General features: G+C 47.0%; 3 protein-coding genes across 4 annotated transcripts; 1 reads left to right on the forward strand and 2 right to left on the reverse strand.

Moving 5' to 3' along the window:
• Window positions 1-956: 956 nt before the first annotated feature.
• On the reverse strand, window positions 957-17,162 carry LOC306653204 (ribonuclease 8-like). Its single transcript, XM_079126122.1, has 4 exons — window positions 17,062-17,162; window positions 4,855-5,006; window positions 4,060-4,215; window positions 957-3,276 (listed from the first exon to the last, which is right to left on the reverse strand). Exon 4 carries the CDS (start codon window positions 3,238-3,240, stop codon window positions 2,740-2,742), a length of 501 nt encoding a protein of 166 aa, XP_078982248.1. The 5' UTR covers window positions 3,241-3,276; window positions 4,060-4,215; window positions 4,855-5,006; window positions 17,062-17,162; the 3' UTR covers window positions 957-2,739.
• Window positions 12,446-14,577, forward strand: RNASE13 (ribonuclease A family member 13 (inactive)). 2 transcript variants are annotated; one of them, XM_079127254.1, is made up of 2 exons: window positions 12,446-13,386; window positions 13,622-14,577. In XM_079127254.1, the coding sequence occupies exon 2, from the start codon at window positions 13,627-13,629 to the stop codon at window positions 14,101-14,103; it is 477 nt and encodes a 158-aa protein (XP_078983380.1). In that variant the 5' UTR covers window positions 12,446-13,386; window positions 13,622-13,626; the 3' UTR covers window positions 14,104-14,577. The 2 variants fall into 2 exon arrangements, with proteins under 2 accessions (XP_078983380.1, XP_078983381.1); XM_079127255.1 differs by having other exon boundaries at window positions 13,663-14,577.
• On the reverse strand, window positions 15,553-20,268 carry TPPP2 (tubulin polymerization promoting protein family member 2). The gene is made up of 3 exons (XM_079126121.1): window positions 17,436-20,268; window positions 17,062-17,215; window positions 15,553-16,033 (listed from the first exon to the last, which is right to left on the reverse strand). The coding sequence occupies exons 1-3, from the start codon at window positions 17,768-17,770 to the stop codon at window positions 15,845-15,847; spliced, it is 678 nt and encodes a 225-aa protein (XP_078982247.1). The 5' UTR covers window positions 17,771-20,268; the 3' UTR covers window positions 15,553-15,844.
• Window positions 20,269-20,404: the final 136 nt, after the last annotated feature.

Raw genomic sequence — 20,404 nt, forward strand, 5'->3', positions numbered from 1 at the left:
GTGCACCCACGTGTGTTCCTGGAGATCAAACCCAGGGCCTTGTGCATGCTAGGTAAGTGCTCTACCACTGAGGCACACCCCAGCCCCACTTTAGAATTTTTTTTAGGTGTTTAATACTATTTAGATAGTGAGTCAAGAAAAAAGTCCTATTTAAAGTCTTTTCATTTTGATAGGATGCCCTGAAAGCATAATTTTAGCAAGTTCAAAATTTTGTGAGGAGGACGTCTGCATATGAAATTATAACATCCATAAGAGCAAGCATCAGTGAAAACATATAAAGAGATGTGAAAAAAGAATAAAATGAGGAGAAAAAAATCAGGTGCCCATAAACATCTTCCCTTTCTATGCACTGTAGTTGCAAATTATCTTTTTAGAATAGTAAATATACAGTATGGTGACTACAAAATAAGGATTTGGGATGAAGCTTCAGATTCATTTGCGTATTCCAGAAGCCTAGTCTATGATAGCAATGCTATTTCCAGGAAACAGGGATTTTCACACTCAGTTGTGTGGCATTTGGTCACAATGTTAGTGCTCCTCTACTTTCCAGCCTGTGGTGGCCAACTCCTCAACTTACTGGCCTCACATTCTGTCTGAATTGTTTGGGTTCTTTCTTTTCCTTCCTTCCTTCCTTCCTTCCTTCCTTCCTTCCTCCCTCCCTCCCTCCCTCCCTCCCTCTCTCCCTCCTTCCTTCCTTCCTTCCTTCCTTCCTTCCTCAGTACTGGGATTGAACCCAAGGGCACTTAACCACCTTTTTCCCCCCCAATCCTTTTTTTTTTTTTTTTTTTTTTAAAATATTTTTATTGAGAGACAGGGTCTCACTGAGTGGCTTAGGGACTTGCTAAGTTGCTGAGACTGTCTTTGAACTTGTGATCCTCCTGCCTCAGCCTCCCCAGACCTGGGATTATAGGTGTGTGCCACAATGCCCAGTGTCTCCTTTCTTTTGATTATCCTCCTTCTGCCTTTTCCCTGGTCTCCAGCAGGACTCTGCCTCTAGGCTCATCCTCCAGCCCACTCATGGGCATTACTTTAGCAGAACAAAGTCCTTGGGAGACTTACATGGGCTATTTGCCCTGGTCTGCTATCTTTCAAAGGTGGATATTGCTACTATCGCCATGGTGACTAGTCTCCATTACCCATTTAAGAGCTTCTTAAATATCATTTCTAAATCTTTCTGCAATCCTGTTTGTTAGGTAGTATTATTCCCACTTTGCTTTGTGGAACAGACCTGCAGAAAGGTTTAGTAATTCGCTCAAGGTCATATAGCCAGGAACAAGTGGGCCAGAATTTATACCCAATTCTTTCGGGCCCCCAAGTTTTTCTGGTTAGGAGTGAAGGAGCAGGGCTGGGGAGGGATGAGTAGAGTAGAACCCCCTACAGGGCTGGGAAGGTCTAGCAGTGTGGGTCTGAAACAGGGTGGGCAGGGGACACAGTGCAGTTTGTGTGGGACTGGGATGAAGGAAGAGAGAAGGGGCTGGTGATGGTCAGGGGTGCAGGCACTGCAGGAGGGGCTCTTAGGACTGAGCCAATATAAAGCCAGAGCTTCTGCAGCTCGACTCGCTAGAGGGAGAAATGGTGTCTGCAGCCAAGGGGCACAGGGAGGTGGCATTTCCACATCTCAACCCCTCAGTTCTGGGCAGGCTGCCAGCATGGAGAGTCAGGGAAGCACTGAGGCAGGGAGATCATTATCACAAGGAAGGAAGCTCTGGCAGCTCCACCAGTCTGTTTGTGACAAGCAGGCTCTGGGCCAGGGAAGTCCCTTAAGGTCAAGGGAAATGTGATCCCAGAACAGGGGGATGAAGCTGGGACACTCCCCTTACCCTACGCCTTCAGGCCAAGGGGATCTACCCAGAACCAGGCCCAGGGCCCAGGTCAGAATATCAGAGGGCTAGAGAAGGGGGAGGGGCAGTCAGAGCGGGAGAGAGAGAATGAATTAAGATTCCCCGGCACCTCATAAAAAGATCTCTTGGCTGGAGAGGTAATGACCTTGACTGCAGCCAACACGGGGTGACTGGCTCTGCAGAGCTCTCAGGGCTCCTTTCTACGTGGGTGAACTTTTCCCTACTTCTCCTCTTGTACCTGCATTGGTCTCCTTTTGTACCCAAATGGTTTAGTAGCACTGTATTGAGATTAAGGACATCAATATTCAATTCCAGGTGCTACTTCTAACCAATCAAACTCTTCAGTTGATTAAGCCTTCTGAAATTCCAAGTTCTTCATCCATGAAGAAGGCAAGCAATCCCTGTCAGGATTCATGTGGATATATTGTGAAAAGCATGATGTGTTATATAAATATGATGTGGCATTTCTTTGTCTTCCTCTTTCTTTCCGGCCACCTCTCCCCACACGGGTCACCTCCACATCAGAGCTGGGAAGACATCTAGTTTAGGAATGGAAACAATCTATCAATTCTACACAGCCCTTCTCCATTTATTCTGTCCCTTATCATGCTGTCATGACAAGATGGGGCAAGGGGGAGATGTTTAAAGGTATAGACCAGGAAACCCATGCACCTGAGTTTGCTCAACTCTTCTCTTGGGGATAAACTTCTGGGAAAACAGCAACAAAAAGATGAAAGACCATCTCCTAGAATCTCAGCCCACCAATGTGTCAACCTCAGCTCCCTGTCAGCTTCTCCAAAGAGCCCAAACCAGGAAGAGTCCTCAGAGAGGAAGGGAAAAGAACACTTTGGATGGAGAAGGAGCCAAGAAGGAGTGGTGCAGAGGCCTGGAGGAGGAATCAAGAGTCAATCAAAGAGTCAGGAAGTCTGGAAACCTGAAGGACTTCATCCAAGTGCACAGGAACCAGCTGGAATTTCCCAGAGTCCCCTCTTTGGGGAGGGTCACAGGCCACTATGTAAGGAGCATTCAGATGCTTCTTTTTGTACCTGCAGTTTGGGTACTTCCCTGAGGTGAGTTCACATGTGGTGAGGGACACAGGTCCTGGGCTCTGGTGGCAGTTTTCATGGCCATTCTTGCATGTTATGTTGGGGGTCTGGCAGGTGGTGGCCACACTGGAGAAGGATTCATGCAGGAAGGTGTTGAGGTTTTTGCAGTGTTTTGTGGAGTTGTTGATGTGACCCATGGCTGAGTTGCATGCTTGTGGGTTGGGTTGCACATGCTGAGTTTCAAGCCACTGAGATGAGGTCACATGCTTGGGCTTGGCACTGACTGGGGTCTCAGTCACCCACAGTCCCAGCTGCAGGAGCAGCAAGAATCCTCCTGGTCTGGCTGGTGCCATCTCTCCTGAGAGTAGTCAGGATGGAAGGCTGGGTTGCTAGGAACAGACAGCAGAGGTATTCAGAAGTATTCAGTTGAGAATACTGCCTTCCTGTACCTGCTTATTCTAGCTAATCACCCATTTCCCTACCATACTGTATCTCTCTTTTTATTTCTTTCTTCTTTTTTAAAAATGTGGTACCATTGAACCCAGGAGTGCTTTACTACTGAGCCACATCCCCAGTCCTTTTTATTTTTGATTTTTTAGATAGAGTCTCACTAAATTGCTTAGGGCCTCGCTAAGTTGCTGAGGCTAGCTTTGAACTTGTCATCTTCCTGCTTCAGACTTCCAAGCCGCTGAATTACAGGTGTGTGCCACCACTCCCAGCTTCCTATACGGTGTCTCTTTTCCTTACTCTGTCTCATTTCTTCCTCTCCCTCTGTGTGCCCACAGCTACGGTGACCCCATCTCATAATCCTATGGCCTCATTCCCCTGACCTTGTATCCCTATCCTCCAGCATTCTGTCCCTGTGGCCTCTCTTTCTTCCTTCTGCTTCCTCTTCTTCAGGCCCCATCCTCCCTGTGTCCTTATGTTTCTATGTCTGCATCTCATCCCCTCCATATCCCCAACCCCATCTCCCTGTGTCCCCATTTTCTTCTATTTCATGCCTCCATCTTCAACATCTCTGTTCTCTCTCCCTCACTCTACCCTCTCCCCACTGTGTATCCTCATCTCCCATAAACTGAGTCCCTCCTTTGTCCATCTGCTCACTCTTCATCTGGTCAGAACCATCCTTCTTTCTCTGTCTTCTCATCACAATATCTTGCTGCAGGACTCACCTCCCCACTTAGTCCTCGTGCTGAGACTCCTGTTCGAGGGCTGAGGGTATATCAGACTCTGCTGGGCTGTCAGACTTCTGAGGGCCTCTGCTCACTGCCTTGAGAGTCGGCCTGGGCTATGCTGCTTCTGCTTGGGGGCAGACTGGGGAGCAGTCCCTAGATCAGGAAATGAATCAGGTTCATGCCTCTCCATTTACATATCCCAAATGAGTGGATGCCTGTGGAGCTGGTGGACCTGCCTGAACGTGTTCAGCAATGAGGAAGCTTGAATCCACAAATTCAAGGAGTATACTGTAATTGGTCCCTGGCCACATGGTTTTAATGGCTCTTTAATAAAGCACCTGATCAAGGTGTCAACACAAATGACTTTCAGGAAGAACTGTCATCTCCTCCTGCATATTCCTCTGGTTCATGATTTGGGGAAAGAGTCAATCAGTGGTGTTGAGGATTGCTTTTGCTCTGACTGGAGGAACTGGTAGAATAGCTTAGAAGGTAAGTCCGAATGGTTTCATGCCATGCAGGTGTATGGCTTATCTTTTGGGAGATGCTGGAGGAGACAAGGGAAGTGGATGAATCATCCCAGTCACAATGCTCAGCACCACCCCTGGAGCTCAGCTGTTCTTAGGGTGATTAATTTCTCTGGGCCTCTGCAATTCCAGGTGCTGACCAAGTGCACCTGACTTTATGGGAGAAGGTACCCCAAACCTCTCATTCTTACTCTTTCCCTTCCTATTTTGTTGAGTGTTGCAAAACTTAGTCATTACCCAAGTGATTACATTTGAGATACTGCCCTACCCCAGCCCTTCCTTCATGGTGTATGTCCTATTCCTTGTGATAGTTACAGCCTGTGTGGCAGCTGCTTCAGGGACTCCCATGAGCTTGCAGTATGACACTTCAGAGAACTGATGGTCAGGCAGAGAAGCATCACCATCTGTGAAGGGGAAGGCCTGGGAAACAAAGATGAATAGCATTTTTGTTTTCATAATGCACCTATAAATAGTAGGTAATCTCAGCCAGGCATGGTGGGGTACACTTGTAATCCCAGTGGTTTGGAAGGCTGAGGCAGGAGGATTATAGGTTCAAAGCCACCAGTGAAATTCTGTCTCATAATAAAAAATAAAAAAAGGGCTGGGGATGTGGGTCAGTGATGGTGGCTAAAGTGTTCATGGGTTCAGGCCCTGGTACCAAAAAAAAAAAAAAAAAAAAAAAAAAAAAAGGTAATCTCAGAATCTCAGGTTCAACTTTATTTGTGTTGTCAACAGATATTTACTGAGCACCTACTATGTGCCAAGGTACTTGGAATACTTCTGTGAAAAAAAAAAAAAGAAGGAAGTCCCTGCCTTTGTGGCACTACATTCCATTGAGGAAAGACAGTAAAAAAAATAGAGCCAGACATGGTGGCGCATGCCTGTAATTCTAGTGGCTGGAAAGGCCAAGGCAGGAGTTCAAACCAGCCTCAGCAACTTAGTGAGGCCCTAAGCAACTTAGCAAGACCCTGTCTCTAAATCAAAAAAAAGAAAAGGGTTGGGGTGCTGGGGTTGTGGCTCAGTGGTGGAGGGCTTGCTTTGCACGTGTGAGGCACTGGGTTCAATCCTCAGCACCACATTAAAATCAATGAAGATCCATCCACAACTAAAAATATTTTTTTAAAAGGGGGAGGGTGGGGCTGGGGATGTGGCTCAGTTAATGGCCCCTTAGTTCAATCTCCAGTACCAAAAACAAATAAATACACAAATATGCTTTGCTCAAAGTGATAATTGCTATGAAACAAATGTAGAACAGGATAGGAGTTGGTGGGCAGTGATATTTGAATAGGGTCATTGAAGTAGACGACTCTGGGACAGAGACTTGAAGGTGAAAGAGTCATGTTGTGTTGGAGGAAAACTGTTCCAGAGAGAGATAGAGAGGCAGAGAGAGAGAGAGAGAGAGAGAGAGAGAGAGAGAGAGAGAGAAGCACTACATCCATGCTAAAGCACACAGGTGCTCCCCCAGGGGGTGGCACTGGAGGAATGGCAAGGTGACTACTGTGGCCAGAGAAAGTGAATGAGGGGTTCAGACAGGCGCCAGAGGTGGACTGTGGGAAGCCTTAGAGAGCATTGGAAGGTCTGAGACTTTCACTGGGAGTACAATGGGGAGCCCCGCAAGGGTTGTAAGCAGAGGCAGCTAGGGCCTCTTTAGGATCACTTGTCTGCTGTGCAGATTATAACTGTAGAAAGGTTGTGTGGGTGAGGACCAAGGATCTCCAGAAGAAAAAATAGTGCTGGAGATGTGAAATGCCACTAGATGGCAAAAGAGAACCATGAACAAGTTCTCACAGGCCTCTGGTTCTGCTGGTTTGCTCTCAGCCAGCCCTTGGCTTCTTTATAAAGGTGCTTGAATCTTTGCAGGCTGAACTTCTGGACAGAGTATTATGCCCCTGCTGCTGGGGAAACACACATGCTTGGGGATAAAATCCATGTTTTAAAGCAGACTGTGGGCCAAATGCATATTAGCTCTGGCCAGTCCAGCCCTTGGAGCGGAGGCTGGGGTGGGAGGAGGGGGTAGGAGACTTCAAGCTAATTTGAATTCCTAGCCCAGTCTCCTTTCCACTTCCCATTCTCCTAAAGTGAGATGTTTCCAAACCACGATTTGAACTGCCCTCTGCTCTTGTGTTTTCCTGTCATTATAATTATACTAGTTTGCTCTTCAACTCCATTATGCTGGTCTCTCCAGAAGGCTGCTTTAGTGCTGTGTGCAGATGAAGTAAACAAGGTTCTACTGTCTCAGGTCAAAGGGAAAGGGGAGTGAAGGTTTAAGTTTGCACATGAAAATCGAAGCAGAAGAGTTGAACCTACCATCTGTATAATTCAGGCTGAAATCTTGGCTTTGCCTCAGTTATTTGGACAAGAAAGAGGATTTTTGTTTGTTTACCTAAACTACCCTGCTTGCAAGATCTGCTTCACTTTGCACCTGGTGGAATAATTTTGCTATTTTACCTTCACTGTATCCATGGGCACAAGGAAATGATGAAGGAACAGGGCCAAGGTCAGGGAGAAGAAAAGGGGTCAGATATTAGACCAGTACTCGTCAGGGAGTCCTGCAGAAGGAGAAGGGAAACTTAGAACAGAAGAAAAATGGTGGGAGAGAAGATGAGAGGGAAGAAAGTCCTTCAAGAGAGCAACCTCTACTCTGGCGTCCTTCTCATAGTCACTGCTGTTGGTCCAACCTGTCCCCAGGCTGCTGTGTGTATAAGTTGGGATGGGTGTTGAGAAAATCCCAGCAGTGCCAGGTGGATCTCTGCCTGTGTCCCCCACAGGACAACAGCTGCTGTTTCCTCTGGCCTGCCCTGGGAAGGAGCCAGGAGGAGGGGAGAGAGGGCTGGGCCTGGACTGGTGCCCACCCTTCAGAGCCAGGCCTCTCTCTCTTCCGGAGTTCCACACAGCCTCTGGATACCAATGGAAAGCCCATGAGGGGGTTCCCCTCCACATGGGAGCAGATCCAAGTTGTTATCCTAATTTTGTTGATGCTTGGATAAATAAGGGTAATGGGCTCATTTTCATATTTGGGGAAAGTGAAACATACAGCAAGTTGGGTCAGATGCAGGACTCTGTTCGGGTCTTTGAATTCCCATGACCTTTCCTGGAACAGCTGTGGGCTTGGAGGAGGCAACGCTGACAGAAGTTTGCAATCCTTGGCTCCCAGACCTATGCCTTTAGACAAGCCAGGGAGTAAGAGAGAGAGACCTGATCTGGGAGTAAGACGCTTCACCAGTTGATTCAGTCTCATGAGCCCCTGCCGGCTCCCCACTCCTCATTTATGTATAGAATGAAGTATAAATTCCTTAGCCTGATACTCAGGCCTGCCATGATCTTGTAAACTTTTTCTCTGACTTGTCTTCCACTTAGTGCCTCAACTACAATAAGACTGGTTTTCTCCCTTTTCTCAAACATTTTCTCTCTCTCTCTCTCTCTCTCTCTCTCTCTCTCTCTCTCTCTCTCTCTCTCTTTCTGCCCCTGCCCCCAGGACTCTGGGTTCAATTTTTAAATTTGAGACAGGGTCTTGCTAAGTTGCCCAGGTTGGGCTCAAACTTGCAATTCTCTTGCCTCAGGCTCTGGAGTCTTTGGGATTGCAGGCCTGTTCCACCACAACTGGCTTTAAACATAATTTTCATAATCCTCTTTATTTCCACTTAACTCCTAACTATCTTGTGAGACCTGTCCCAAGGTCCCAGGATGACCACCCTCCTTCCCAGGAAAGCTTTTTTTGACCTTCTTCAATTCAGAGACATCTTTCTCCTTTCTACGTCACTATAGCTTTTACTGTCTTCAAGAAGTATTATTTTCTTCTTTGAATCTTTGGTTATTTCTTCATATGTATTTATTGTTTTCCTCCAACTTAGACTGTCAATTCCCAGAAGACTAGAACTACTTGTTACACCTCTTTTGCTCTTCCCACAGGATGTACTGGAGTGCCCTGCCTGTAAGTGACCCTGAAACTTCTAGGTTAGAAGGTATCTACTCTTTCAGAATGACAGTAGTCCTGGGGGGGATCACCACCAGGCCACAGAGTTGGTATGCATTTTGGTGAACTGATAATGCAGTTCCTGAGCTTCAAAGGCCCCTGGAGTTGAACAAAAAGACTGACGCCCCTTTTGAGTTCAAGGAATTTGAGCAACTTGAGTTGGACAGGGTGAAAAGTAATGTCACTGAAATCATGGTGAGCCTAATTCAGGATGAAATCTTGGGGATCCCCTGAATCACAGGGAATCACTCCTATGTCTGTTGCCCTAGCCAGTTGTTCTACAAAGGCTTACCATTGAAGAGAGAAGAGGGTGTAGATGACGACATGTAGAGGGTCAACTTGACAGGAAAAATAAGTCAAAGTTATATTGTTTCAAGGGTAAACTATCAGTCCTTTTTTTTTTTTTTTTTGGTGGTAATGGGGACCCAACTCAGGGGCACTTAACCACTGAGTCATATCCCCGACCCTTTTTTATATTTAGAGACAGAGTCTCACTAAGTTGCTGAGGTTGGCTTTGGGATCCTTCTGCCTCAGCCTTCTGAATTGCTGGGATTACAGGAATGCACCACTGTGTTTGGTTTTATCAACTCTTTTAAATATACAAGGTACAATTAAGTCTGCTTTTGTTAGGAAATCTGATTATGTCATTAATTAGATAAGAGCTTCTCAATCTCAGCACATTTATATCTTGGTCTGGACAATTCTTTGTTGTGGGAACTTTCTTGTGCAATGTAGGATGTTTAATAATATTCCTGGCCTTATGCTAGTAGTACTTCCCAGTTATGACAAACGAAAATATCTCCAGACTACCAAATTGCCCTAGTTGAGAACTACTGAATTAGAATATGACCTTGAACAGTCATGTATTTAAGTTCTACTGTCCAGAACTTAGTTTCTTTATCTTTAAGGTAATTCTTTTTTTTTGGGGGGGGGGGGGTACAGGAATTGAACTCAGAGGCACTTGACCACTGAGTCACATTCCCAGCCCTATTTAGTATTTTATTTCAAGACAGAGTCTCACTGAGTTGCTTAGCACCTTGCTTTTGTTGAGGCTGGCTTTGAACTCATGATCCTCCTGCCCCAGCCTCCTGAGCTGCTGGGATTACAGGTGTGCGCCACCATGCCCAGCTCTTTAAGGTAATTCTTTATATATAAAATCCAGTGTAATAGGGTAACGATCCCACAAATCCCAGGCTTAGGGAACTTAAAACCATGAGGAGGATGTCAGAATGGATGAAGAAATTATATGGATCCACACTTCCAGAATAGGAATTAATTTATTTATTGTACTGGGGATTGAACCCAGGGGCATTTTACCACTGAGCTACATTCCCAGGCCTTTTTATTTTTTGAGACAGGGTCTTACTAAACTAAGCCAAGGGTCTTGCTAAACTGCTGAGGCTGACCTTGAACTTGGGATCCTCCTGCCCCAACCTCCCAGTTCTCTGGAATTACAGGTGTGTACCATGGCACCCAGCTTAGGATAGAATTTGAGAGACCAGAACACCAGAAGTGCAGTTGAGAATCTGAAGGTCCACTGCTCTGTCTGCAATCAGCACTCTTTAGGCCCCATGTGCATGCCTTTCTAACTTTTTTTTTCTTTTTTATTGTACACAAATGGGATACATGTTGTTTCTCTGTTTGTACATGGAGTAAAGGCATACCATTTGTGCAATCATAAATTTACATAGGGTAATGTTGTTTGATTCATTCTGTTATTTTTTCCCTTCCCCCCACCCCTCTCACCCCTCTTTTCCCTCTATACAGTCCCTCCTTCCTCCATTTTTGCCCCCTCCCTAACCCTAACTCTAACCCTAACACTAACCTCTCCCACCCCCCCTTTATGTCCTTTCTAATGTTTTTATGTGTGCATTTCCACTGAATTATAGATATGATCCACAACATTTGTCAAAGTGCTTTCTTTCATATACGATTATTTTAAAAAATTGTCTCAATTATCAAAAGTTTCATGGAGATGAGTTCTAAGACAGAACCTGGAAGGGGCTCTAGGTAGGCAGGTCAGGGATTGGAGATGGTGGGACTGCCATCATTAGGCTTGTTTAGGGAATAAACAAAGCTTTGCAAATATGGAAAGTGAGTTGGTATACACCTAGGAGACCTGTATTCTGGTTTTCCCTTTATGTATTGTTTAATGATTTCAAAGCACTTTCATGTTTGCTGATTTTATTCTTGCAGCCTTCTGATGTGAAAAAAGGTATTATCCCATCTCCCAGCAGAGGAAACAAACTCGGTGGGTCATCCAGTATGAAGTCCTGAACTGAACATGCTGCTCAGTTCTGCAATCCTGGTGCACAGGTGAGTGAAGGTGGGTGGAGGGAGTGAAGAGTGGTAATGGTGGGTGGTGAATGAAGGAAAAGGAAGTTCAAGAGGCATAAAAAGCCCTCTGGGCTGGGGATATAGCTCAGTTGGTAGAGTGCTTGCCTCATAAGCACAAGGCCTTGGGTTTAATTCCACAGCAAAAAGGGGGGTGGGGAAAGTCCTTTCTTTTCTCAGGGAAGCCATGAGGGACTAGGGAAGAGGTGGCATGATTCAAGGCTGGGACCACAGTCTTTCTGGTTGGTTTCTTTGAAGCCAGACCCAGACACCACTGTGCATTGGTTCCCATTCAGTGTTGTCGAGTGGCCTGAAGGATCCAGATGAGCCACCTATTTTGGTGGACTTTATCTTCACTTTCTTGGATGTGCACAAGAGGGGAGGTCTTCCAAGCAGAGACTTCTGGGCTGGGGATGTAGTTCAGTGGTAGAGCATTTACCTAGTATGTGAGAGGTCTTGGGTTCAAACCACAGTACTGTCCAAATAAATTAATAAGAGTAAGGTCATTTCCTTCATGATCAGAGACTTCTGAAATATTGAGTATTGGTATGACCTAGCTTTCAAGAGGGGGAGCAGCAGCAGCATTCAGGGTAGAGAAGCACAAGTAAGGCCTGGGAGGTGGGGTGGAGGCTGTTGCAGTGTATCAGACAAAAGAGACTACATTTTTACTCTGGCAGTTGTATGAAAAATATATTTGAGTTGAGCCTCTCCTGTGTGGTATCTGGGAGAGAGGAAAGCCTGAGTTGAGGAAGAAGTAGGATGGGGGAGGGGAGCAGATATGCGGGAAGGTTTAGCTGAGATTGTGAGGGCTGTATGACTGATGGATTCACACTCACACTGAGTATTCACCAGGTGCCAGGCACAGACCTGAAAGCTCTTGATGTACATTTTAATGAATACTAATGCTGTCATGAGGTATAATATGGTATCCTCAAGACCTGAAAGTGCATGGTGGTTTTGTAAACTTGAATTGGTGGCTCACAGCCTGTAATCTGAAGAGCCAGAATTCAGTTTCTGGTCTGTTTTACTCAAAAGCCTTGATCTTAGCCCCCACACAGTCCTGACCCCCAGTAGGTGGATTAGGGAGACAGATGAGCCTGGGATCACTCTCAGGTTTCTTGTAAGGTAACTGGGGAAACAGAGATAGACAACACAGGAGAAGTGAGCTGTGAGAAGGATGGACTTATTTTGGACTCTAGTTTGTGCAATCAGAAAGAGCAAGTCTGGGGAACTGTAGATGAGGGGCCATCAAGACAACAGCAACTTCTCTGGTACCCCTTCTTCCCCCTGGGCTACAGAGTGGACCTTGGAGCACTCAGTGTTCAGCCTGCTGACTCCCTCCTGCTGGTGAAGGTGAAAAGGCTCTCCCAAGAGGAATCCCAGAATGTAGACAACACTCTGCAGAGACACAAGGCTCAGAGACTTGTGGAAGTCAAACATGAAGGCAGGCAGGCTCTGGGGAGCTTGCTTTTTTTTTTTTTTTTGGTGCGGTGCTGGGGATTGAACCCAGGGCCTTGTGTTTGCAAAGCAAGCACTCTACCAACTGAGCTATATCCCCAGCCTGGGAGCTTGCTTTTTGATGAAAGGGCAGATATTTGGTAAAAAGAGAATTAGGAAGCCTAGCTTTTTCTGTAGCACTACAAACCACCAAAGATCAACTGATAGAATCTGATCAGACTAGGCTCAGTGAATCCATAGCCTTTTAAGTCCAGGTTATACTGTTAGAAACAGTCTGTCAAGATTTGGGTGTCAGAGTCAGCACGCATAGATTTCCAGGAGTGCATGGACAGAGCCTGAATCACACGTTAGGGCTTTAGGGGTGATGGTTAATGACAGGGACTGTGGGGAGTCCTTGAGTTCTTGATTCTTAGCCTGGCACTTTGGTGGGAGGTCCCTGTGCACATGACCTCAGGGGCTCCTGTGAGTGGGACGAGGGAGGGCTGAATCCTCTGTTCTCTGAGGGTCAGGAATTAGAAGCACTTTGTTCCTCAAAAACATGATGGTGTGCTTTCCTTCTCACCTTGCGGAGAGGAGGCTGATGAACCTGAGCAAACATCAAAGCAAGCCCAGGAACTTGGGTACTTCTGGCAAGGAGGATGGAACTAAGTGTTCTGAGGATACCAGTGAGGAGATGACCAGACAGCAATGTTTCTTTCCTCCCACCCATCCAACCCCCTCAGTACAGGGGCTCCTCAAACTCAGGTCCTACTCCTTCCTCCCAAACTGGTCTTTACCCAGAGACTTATTTTAGTCTCATTTTACTTCTAGGTTGTTCTTGGCCTTAGGCAAGAAGCATCCCTGTCTCTGCCCTGCCCAGCTGTCTTCAGCTCCTGTCCTTCCTCCAGAGCTGTTAGACTCATCAACCCAGTCTGTTCCTTTTATTGCTCTGCATTTTTTTAGCAAAGAGTGACGGGCCAGGGACAACTGGGAGCATTTCTCACTCACGAGCTGGTTGGAGTTCTTATTCGGCAAGTGTTGCAGCTCACAGACTGGGTGAGACTGAGACCTGGTGGTGGACCAAGGGAGGGATGGTGGTGACTGCAGACAGCCAATCAGCTGGGTGACCTTAGGCAAATGCCTCCCCTCATTGGGACTTGGGCAGAACGACCACCTCTTAGAGAGCAGGAAAGGCACATGGGGAAGGTTGGGGAATGCTGGAGGCTCTGGGAAGGGGCATACAGACACTGCAGGCCTACCCTGCCTCCAACCACCTTCACTCTGCCAGCAGGAGGAATGGTACCAGCTGTGATCCAGCTTCTTTTCCTCCAGCTTGTTCTAGGGCCCACTCTGGCCATGACCATCCAGCTGGAGGCTGCTGTCCAGAACTTCCGCACCTTAAACATGGACTATCCCAAGGTGAACTTCCCAGATGATTTCCAGGGCTACTGTAATGGTTTTATGTCCTATGTGCGGGGCAGAAAGCAACACTGGTATTGCCCTACGATACATTATGTGATACATGCCCCCTGGAAAACCATCTGGAAGTCCTGCAAGAACAGTGAGAGCTTCTGTGAGAACTACAACGAATACTGCACACTCACCAAGGTGTCCTTCCCCCTCACCATCTGCAAACTGTATGGGAATCAGCCACCCACCAGCTGCCACTACTCAAGCACTGAAACCAACGGAAAGATCTACCTGCTCTGTTCCAGCAAGTATGAAGGCCAACCGATAGATATCCTTGGGCTCTATAAGGGAATTTATAAGTGACAATATCTCCCCTTCCCAAACCTACCTGGTGGGTATCTCTAGCTATAGGAACCTCCAAGACCTTTAGACCCATGTTAGCCTCATTTCCCTTCAGTCCTCCTCAGTCTCTGTTCTGCACCTCTCTCTGAAACCATTGATATTTCCCTTCATCTAACCTGTCCTTTCCTTTCTCCTCTTCATGAGCCCAGAGCTATCTCTCCCAGCACTCCAGTTAGTCACCGTGCCTTCTTTCTTCCAGTCTGCTTCTCTAGGCCCCCTGAGATTTCAAGTTATCTTGTCTCATGCATTCCTCCTGAGGTTTCTGCATTCCTTTATTTCCAGTAGCTTCTAACATTGTCCAAACTCCAGGGTCTGCTGCTAATAAGGCATGAGGTAGATGAGCTGGGCCTGGTTCTGGCCATGTAAAATTTTTTTTAAAATTTATTTTTATCATAAACAAATGGGATACATCTTGTTTCTCTGTCTGTACATGAAGTAGAGGCATACCATTTGTGTAATCATACATTTACCTAGGGTAATAGTTTTTGACTCATTCTGTTATTTTTTTTCCTTCCCCATCACCCCTCCCACCCACAAAAAGTTTTAAAACCACATCTGAGTTAAGATAGAACTGTTAGGGAAAACTGGGCATAGGGTACATAAGACCACATTGTACTAACTTTTGCAAGTTCTTGTGACTCTGTAATCATTTCAAAATAAAAAGTTAAAAACACATCTGAATCAGTCCTGATTTAATTCTTTTTTCTTGCTCTCTGAGTTTGGTGACCACCCACCTCTGCCATCTTTCCCAGCTACCCTTACTGAGCTACCTTATCAAAAGATGTAGCTCAGTAGCAGAGCATATTTGCCCAGCATGTGCAAGGTCCTGGGTTTGATCCCTAGAGCCCTCTGCCCCCAACACACCCAGAGGTCTTCTGTTCCATGGGTACCATGATGGAGTTGGGGTGGGTAAAACTCACTTCTGGGCTGGGGGTTGAAAATAGATTTTCCCTTCCCCCAGCACTGCAACAAATTTGTAATAGGAGTCAGGCTGCCCTACCTGGTTTCTGTTTCTCTCCCAACAAAACCTGGATTGCATTAAATGTGGAAAGCTGGAGGGATAAGAAAGGATCAGATAATTAGTTGTAATCCCAGTGGCACAGGAGACTGAGGCAGGAGGATTGTGAGTTCAAAGCCAGCCTTAGAAACATGGTGAGACCTTAAGCAACTCAGCAAGACCCTGTCTCTAAATAAAATATAAAAAAGGGCTGGGGATGTGGCTCAGTGGTTAAGTGCCTCTGGATTCAACCCCTGGTACCAAAAAAAAAAAAAAAAAAAAGTCTAATAATTGACAAATAGCTTATGTTATGCCAAATAAGAAATTGCTAGTCCCCTTGGGAGGTAGAAGGGAGAGATATTAGTGATGTGTGAACACAATAAATAAATACTTATGCTTGCTCATCTCTTGCTCACATCTTGCTCATCTCTTATCTCCAAGTATATTCCTCATCCTGTTGTTAGAAGTTGAGAGGAGGACTAACTTACTGTGGTAGTCGTGAGGCCAGACAGGGTAAAGGACGTCTGGCTTGCCTGACTCCTTACACTCTCTCTTCTCCCTCTCTCCACCACTGCAACAATTGGTCCCTCACCCTCATCAGACTGAACTCATTCGCTGCTGCACACACAGATGTTTATTGCTTCTTGAGCTCCCTGGTGTTAAAGATGCAGGGTTAGGGGCAGCTGGCTATGATGAGGCTTCTCTCTACTTGGAGGTCTTCTTATCATAGGTGCCAGAACCCTTGTAGCCACTCACATAGCCAGAGTTGTCAGTCACCTCTTCCCGTCCTGCAATGCCTTTGCCCTTGCCACTTTCATCAAAGCGCTCCTTGTGGGTACCGGTGTACTTGCTGGTGTCTGTCAGACGGTCTACGCCACCCACTGTGGTTGCCTTCTGCAAGTCAGAGGATGAGTTTGAGCCCTCTTCTTTCCCCTGCACTGTCACAGCCCTTCCCCAAAGATGGCCTTAGATCCTCCAACTAGTGCTCACAGTTCTTGCTCTGCCTCTGCCATTGTGCTGCTTCCCCATGGCCCAGATGCAGCTGTGGGCAGGAGCTCTGGCAAGAGCCATCCACTCCTGAGGCAGGAGGAATCTGGTGTAGGAGTGCGTGTGGTCTGTGATGAGGGGGGCGGGGGTGGATACTTCTGTTTCTGGAGGAGTTTTTCTGACCAGGCTGAGAACTTCAGCCTCAGACGGAGTGGACAGAGTAGAAACAGCTTTTCATATAGGGGAGACAATTACATAAAAGGGTGGTGACAGGTAAGAGGGTTTTTTTTTTCCTGATTTTTTTTTTTTTTTTTTTAAATTTTTTTGTAGTAGGGATTGAACCTAGGGGCACTTTACCAGTGAGCTATATCCCTCAGTCCTTTTTATTTTTTTATTTTGAGATAGGATCTCTCTAGGTTACTGAAGGCCTTGCTAAATTCCTGAGACTGGCCTTGAATTTGTAATCCTGCCTCAGTCTCCTACTGGTTGGGATTACAGGCATACTCCAACCAAGTCTGGCTGGAGGTCCCAGATTAAACCTTAAATGAGAATAGAAGGAGGACTGAGGATCAAGTTCCAAGTCCTCTACACTAATGTCCCCCCAAAGCCATCAAGCCCTAGATGCCTGGTTCAGATCCTGAAGATCTGATTCTAAATTCTATTAAACTAGCTGTATTGCAGCCAGGCGTGTGGCTCAGCTCCAACTCCCAATTGCTATGCACCTTGGGCAAGTTACTTCCCTTCTCTGGGTCACCTCTGGAATGACTACATGGTCTGTAAAGTCTATTCCATTACCAAGAGTGCACCATGGACGTAATGCTCTGTTTTCTATAGTTCCACTGTTAGCCGAATACAGGACATTGGGGATGGGAGGGAAGACTGGAGCAGTAGGGATTTAGAGGAGTAAAGGACTAGAGATGAAGAACATCACTCACAGTAACTCCAGTGGTGGCTGGGTCCTTGCCCTCCATGAGTTTAAAAACATTCTCCAGGGCTTCATTTGGGCTCTTCCCCTTGAATCGCTTTTGGCCCAGTTCCTTCATGGCCTCTTGAAACTCTGAAAATGTGATGGTTCGGGCATTCTTGGCCCTGGTGAGTCAGACAGAAATTCAGAGACTTTGAATATGAACTTGTTACCTTTCCCTTACTCGGCCTCTATCGCTGCGTGTCTTGAGGACAGAGAACAGCCTGGGCCAGTCCTTCCGACGAGGTGCTTGGTAGGCCCAGTACAAACGCTGGGCCACACGAACACCTCATGGCTAACTGCCTTGCTCCTTCTATTCCCCCACCCCTAACTTTGTCTTCTTACTTCACTTTACTGAACACGATGTCCACATCAGTGGAGGTGACCGTCTTGCCATCCATGATGCCACAGTCTTTGCACAGCTTCGAGAAATTCTTGTTGTTCATTTCAGTGCCACTGCTTGATGACTCTCCAAAGACAGCAAATCGCTGGAAGGTTTTCTCAGCTTCTGATGCCATGACCTGCTTGCTGAAGGTGGGGAAGGGCAGTAGGGGGAACCTCGGGGGTGAGGGGAGAGGGGAAGGGGGGACTGAGGAGTAGTGAGGATGGGGGTTAACATATACCAGACACAGAAACAATTCCCCTTTCCCCTTCTTTTCTCTTTTCATCCCCTCTCCCATTCTACCTGCTACTGATAACTGCAGGAGTCTCCCCTTCCCAGCACTTGGGATACTCCATATAAAACACTCCCCCTTCCCACCACTCTGTGTACCTGAGAATGCCTGGATGATACACTGACCCTGCTCAGCCTTTTAAGCAAGTGTGTGCAGATAGGTGGGAGTCATGGGCTAGGGAGATTGTGGCAACCAGGAGACAGGAAGGGGCAGGGAGAAAAACTTCTATGATCTCAGTGTTTATGTGACATCACTGCTGGTTCCAGCAGAGGAAGGGCTTTTGGTCTCTTCACCTTGCATGCTGAATTGAGTAAACTGCCAACCTTCTGGCCTCTTCAGATTTTCATCATTTCAGCCTAGTTTACCAATTTTCTGGGTCCTGATCAAACTGCTTGGTGCTCTGCTCCACAACAGAGAGCTGTGGAGAGCCCAGAGGAGATGTCTTAGCTTGTTCTGACAGCTGTAACAAAATATAAACTGGTTGTTTTTATAAACAACAGAAATTTATTTCTGGAGGCCAGAAGTCTAAGATCAAGGCATCAGCAGATTTAGTGTCTGGTGAGGGCTGCTCTCTGGTTCATAGATGGTGCCTTCTTACTGTGTCCTCACACGGTGGGGTGAAGGAGAAAACTCCCTTGTTTATAAGGGTTCTGCCTTTATGAAACTTAATAATTGCCCAAAGGTCCCACATCCTAAAATATCACTTTGGGAGTTAGGACTTTAATATACAAATTTTGGGGGAACATAAACATTCAGACAATAGCATCTGTGATAAATGAAAACAGGTTGCAATCCCGCACTGAGCTACTGTCTAGTCTTTACGACCTGTGTAGTAAGGAGCATGGAGAATCCCACCAGCTTTGGCAGAGCAACCTCAACCTCAGTTTTGAAGGGCCCCAGGTGTTGGACCCAACAGGGAAAGAGTGGGGGTCTTGGTGTGTAATAGACGAGGGCATGTCTCTAATCTACTTGAGAAGAGTGGGAAACTACTCTCTAGTACCTGTTCTCCCCCAAATTGATGTTATATATACATAAATTTTCCTAACCTTTTTGTTTATACATTCTGTTGACTACTGGATCAAAAATTTCTAGCGAGGGTGTGACCAGACTTCACACTTCTTTGAATTCCATCTATGCAGTAGCTGCACATAGCAGGTGCTTAAAACCTTTGCTTAGTTGAATGTATAGTTCGAAGGTGCTTCTGGCCCATAGGAAAGAAGTGTGTGTATGAGAGAGAGAAATTGCCTTTGTTGGGACACTTACACCCAGGTCTGTCTCTGAGCAGTCCAAATAGGAAAGAACCCTATTCAAAGCCCTTACCCTGCCTACAGCAGGCTGAGTGGGACCCCTAGGCATGGGAAGGAAATAGATCTTAGTGGAAATTTCCCACCTCCTGCCTGGCCCAAGCCCCTGCCTAGGCCCCTTATCAGGTTCCCCCTGAGTCATCCTGACCCAGAGACGAATTTAGATGCTGGAACCTTCAAGTCTTTCCCTCCCCCATTCCAAGTAAGCTGACTTTAGACAAATCAAAGAAAATTGCAGGCAAAAATTCTTGCTCTAGGTTCTCTTTCTACTGAAGTTCCACCAGTGCGGCTGAGATCTTTTCTCTCCTGTTCTGTGCCTCTGTAGCTATGACCCTCATTTCAGCAGACTCTTCCTTGTCTAGGAGAGTGTTAAACAGCATCCAGAGGCATGAGGGGCTAGGCCATGGTGCCAAGCTTTTGTGCTAGTTTCTATAAAAAGAGTTATGGAATGGGAGAAAGAAACAGGAAAACTAGGGTCTCCAAATCCGGGGACACAGGAGCTCCGGGGATTTGGGGGTTTTGAAGGCTGGATTTGAGCCCAACCAGTTCTCTTACTCTGGGTCCCCTCCTCCCTCTTGGCCTCTCCTTCTTTCCAATAGACCTGCCAAGTGGGGATGAAAGGGGCATTGATGTTCCTTGGATGGGAGGGGGATGCCGGTGGTGAGGGTGGTGGTGAGAGGGTGGTTCTCAAGCAGGAGGGGGAGAGCAATTTGGGGGTCTTGAGGGGGGGGGCAGTCTGTGCTGGTGTTGCAGTTGGCAGCTCGGGTTCCATTGGCCATTGTTTCCAACTGGCTTGGTGCCCAGCCCCCGAAATGGCAGCTCAGGAACCAGGCTGAAGGGGGATGGGGTGGGGATGATCCTGGCAAGCGGGTAGCTAGAAGTGGGGGCAGGTGGGGAGAAATTCAATCTAGTTTCCTTTTGCATAAGACAACTTCGAATTTCCTTGGCCACATCAATTATCCCATTCCAAGGGGCATTCCTCTGAGGGGCACAGGGAGGGTTCATCTATGGTGTGTATGTGTGTGGAAGTACAGAGTGACAAACCCACCCAAGCACGAAGAGTCACAGTAGTCCCTCAGACACCACGTTGTAGGCACTGCGGTTCAGCCAGTCTGAGCTGGTCTCGCCCTCCTTTTCTGGGCCGGACTGGGAGGGGTTAGCGCCGAAGCCACAGGGTCTCTTGGGTCCCAGCCCGGGACACTGCGTCCTCCCCAAGCCCCCACTCCACCCCCGCAGGGTTAACTCCGCCTCCGCTCCTGTTTACCCAGGAGTCAGAGCCCTTGGGGGTCCCCGGCCCCTCCTTCACGCCCCCCCCCACCGGGTTGGGGCCTTGACC

Source organism: Sciurus vulgaris (assembly GCF_902686455.1).
Source record: "Sciurus vulgaris genome assembly, chromosome: 2".
NCBI lineage: Eukaryota > Metazoa > Chordata > Mammalia > Rodentia > Sciuridae > Sciurus > Sciurus vulgaris.

Coding starts and splice junctions, on each gene's coding strand:
- LOC306653204 (XM_079126122.1), bottom strand. CDS start 3,240: ATGGCACCAGCCAGACCAGGAGGATTCTTGCTGCTCCTGCAGCTGGGA.
- RNASE13 (XM_079127254.1), top strand. CDS start 13,627: ATGGTACCAGCTGTGATCCAGCTTCTTTTCCTCCAGCTTGTTCTAGGG.
- TPPP2 (XM_079126121.1), bottom strand. CDS start 17,770: ATGGGAGAGGGGATGAAAAGAGAAAAGAAGGGGAAAGGGGAATTGTTT. Junction 17,216..17,435: donor ATCGTGTTCAGTAAAGTGAA/GTAAGAAGACAA, acceptor CTGACTCACCAG/GGCCAAGAATGCCCGAACCA. Junction 16,034..17,061: donor CAGCCACCACTGGAGTTACT/GTGAGTGATGTT, acceptor TCTGACTTGCAG/AAGGCAACCACAGTGGGTGG.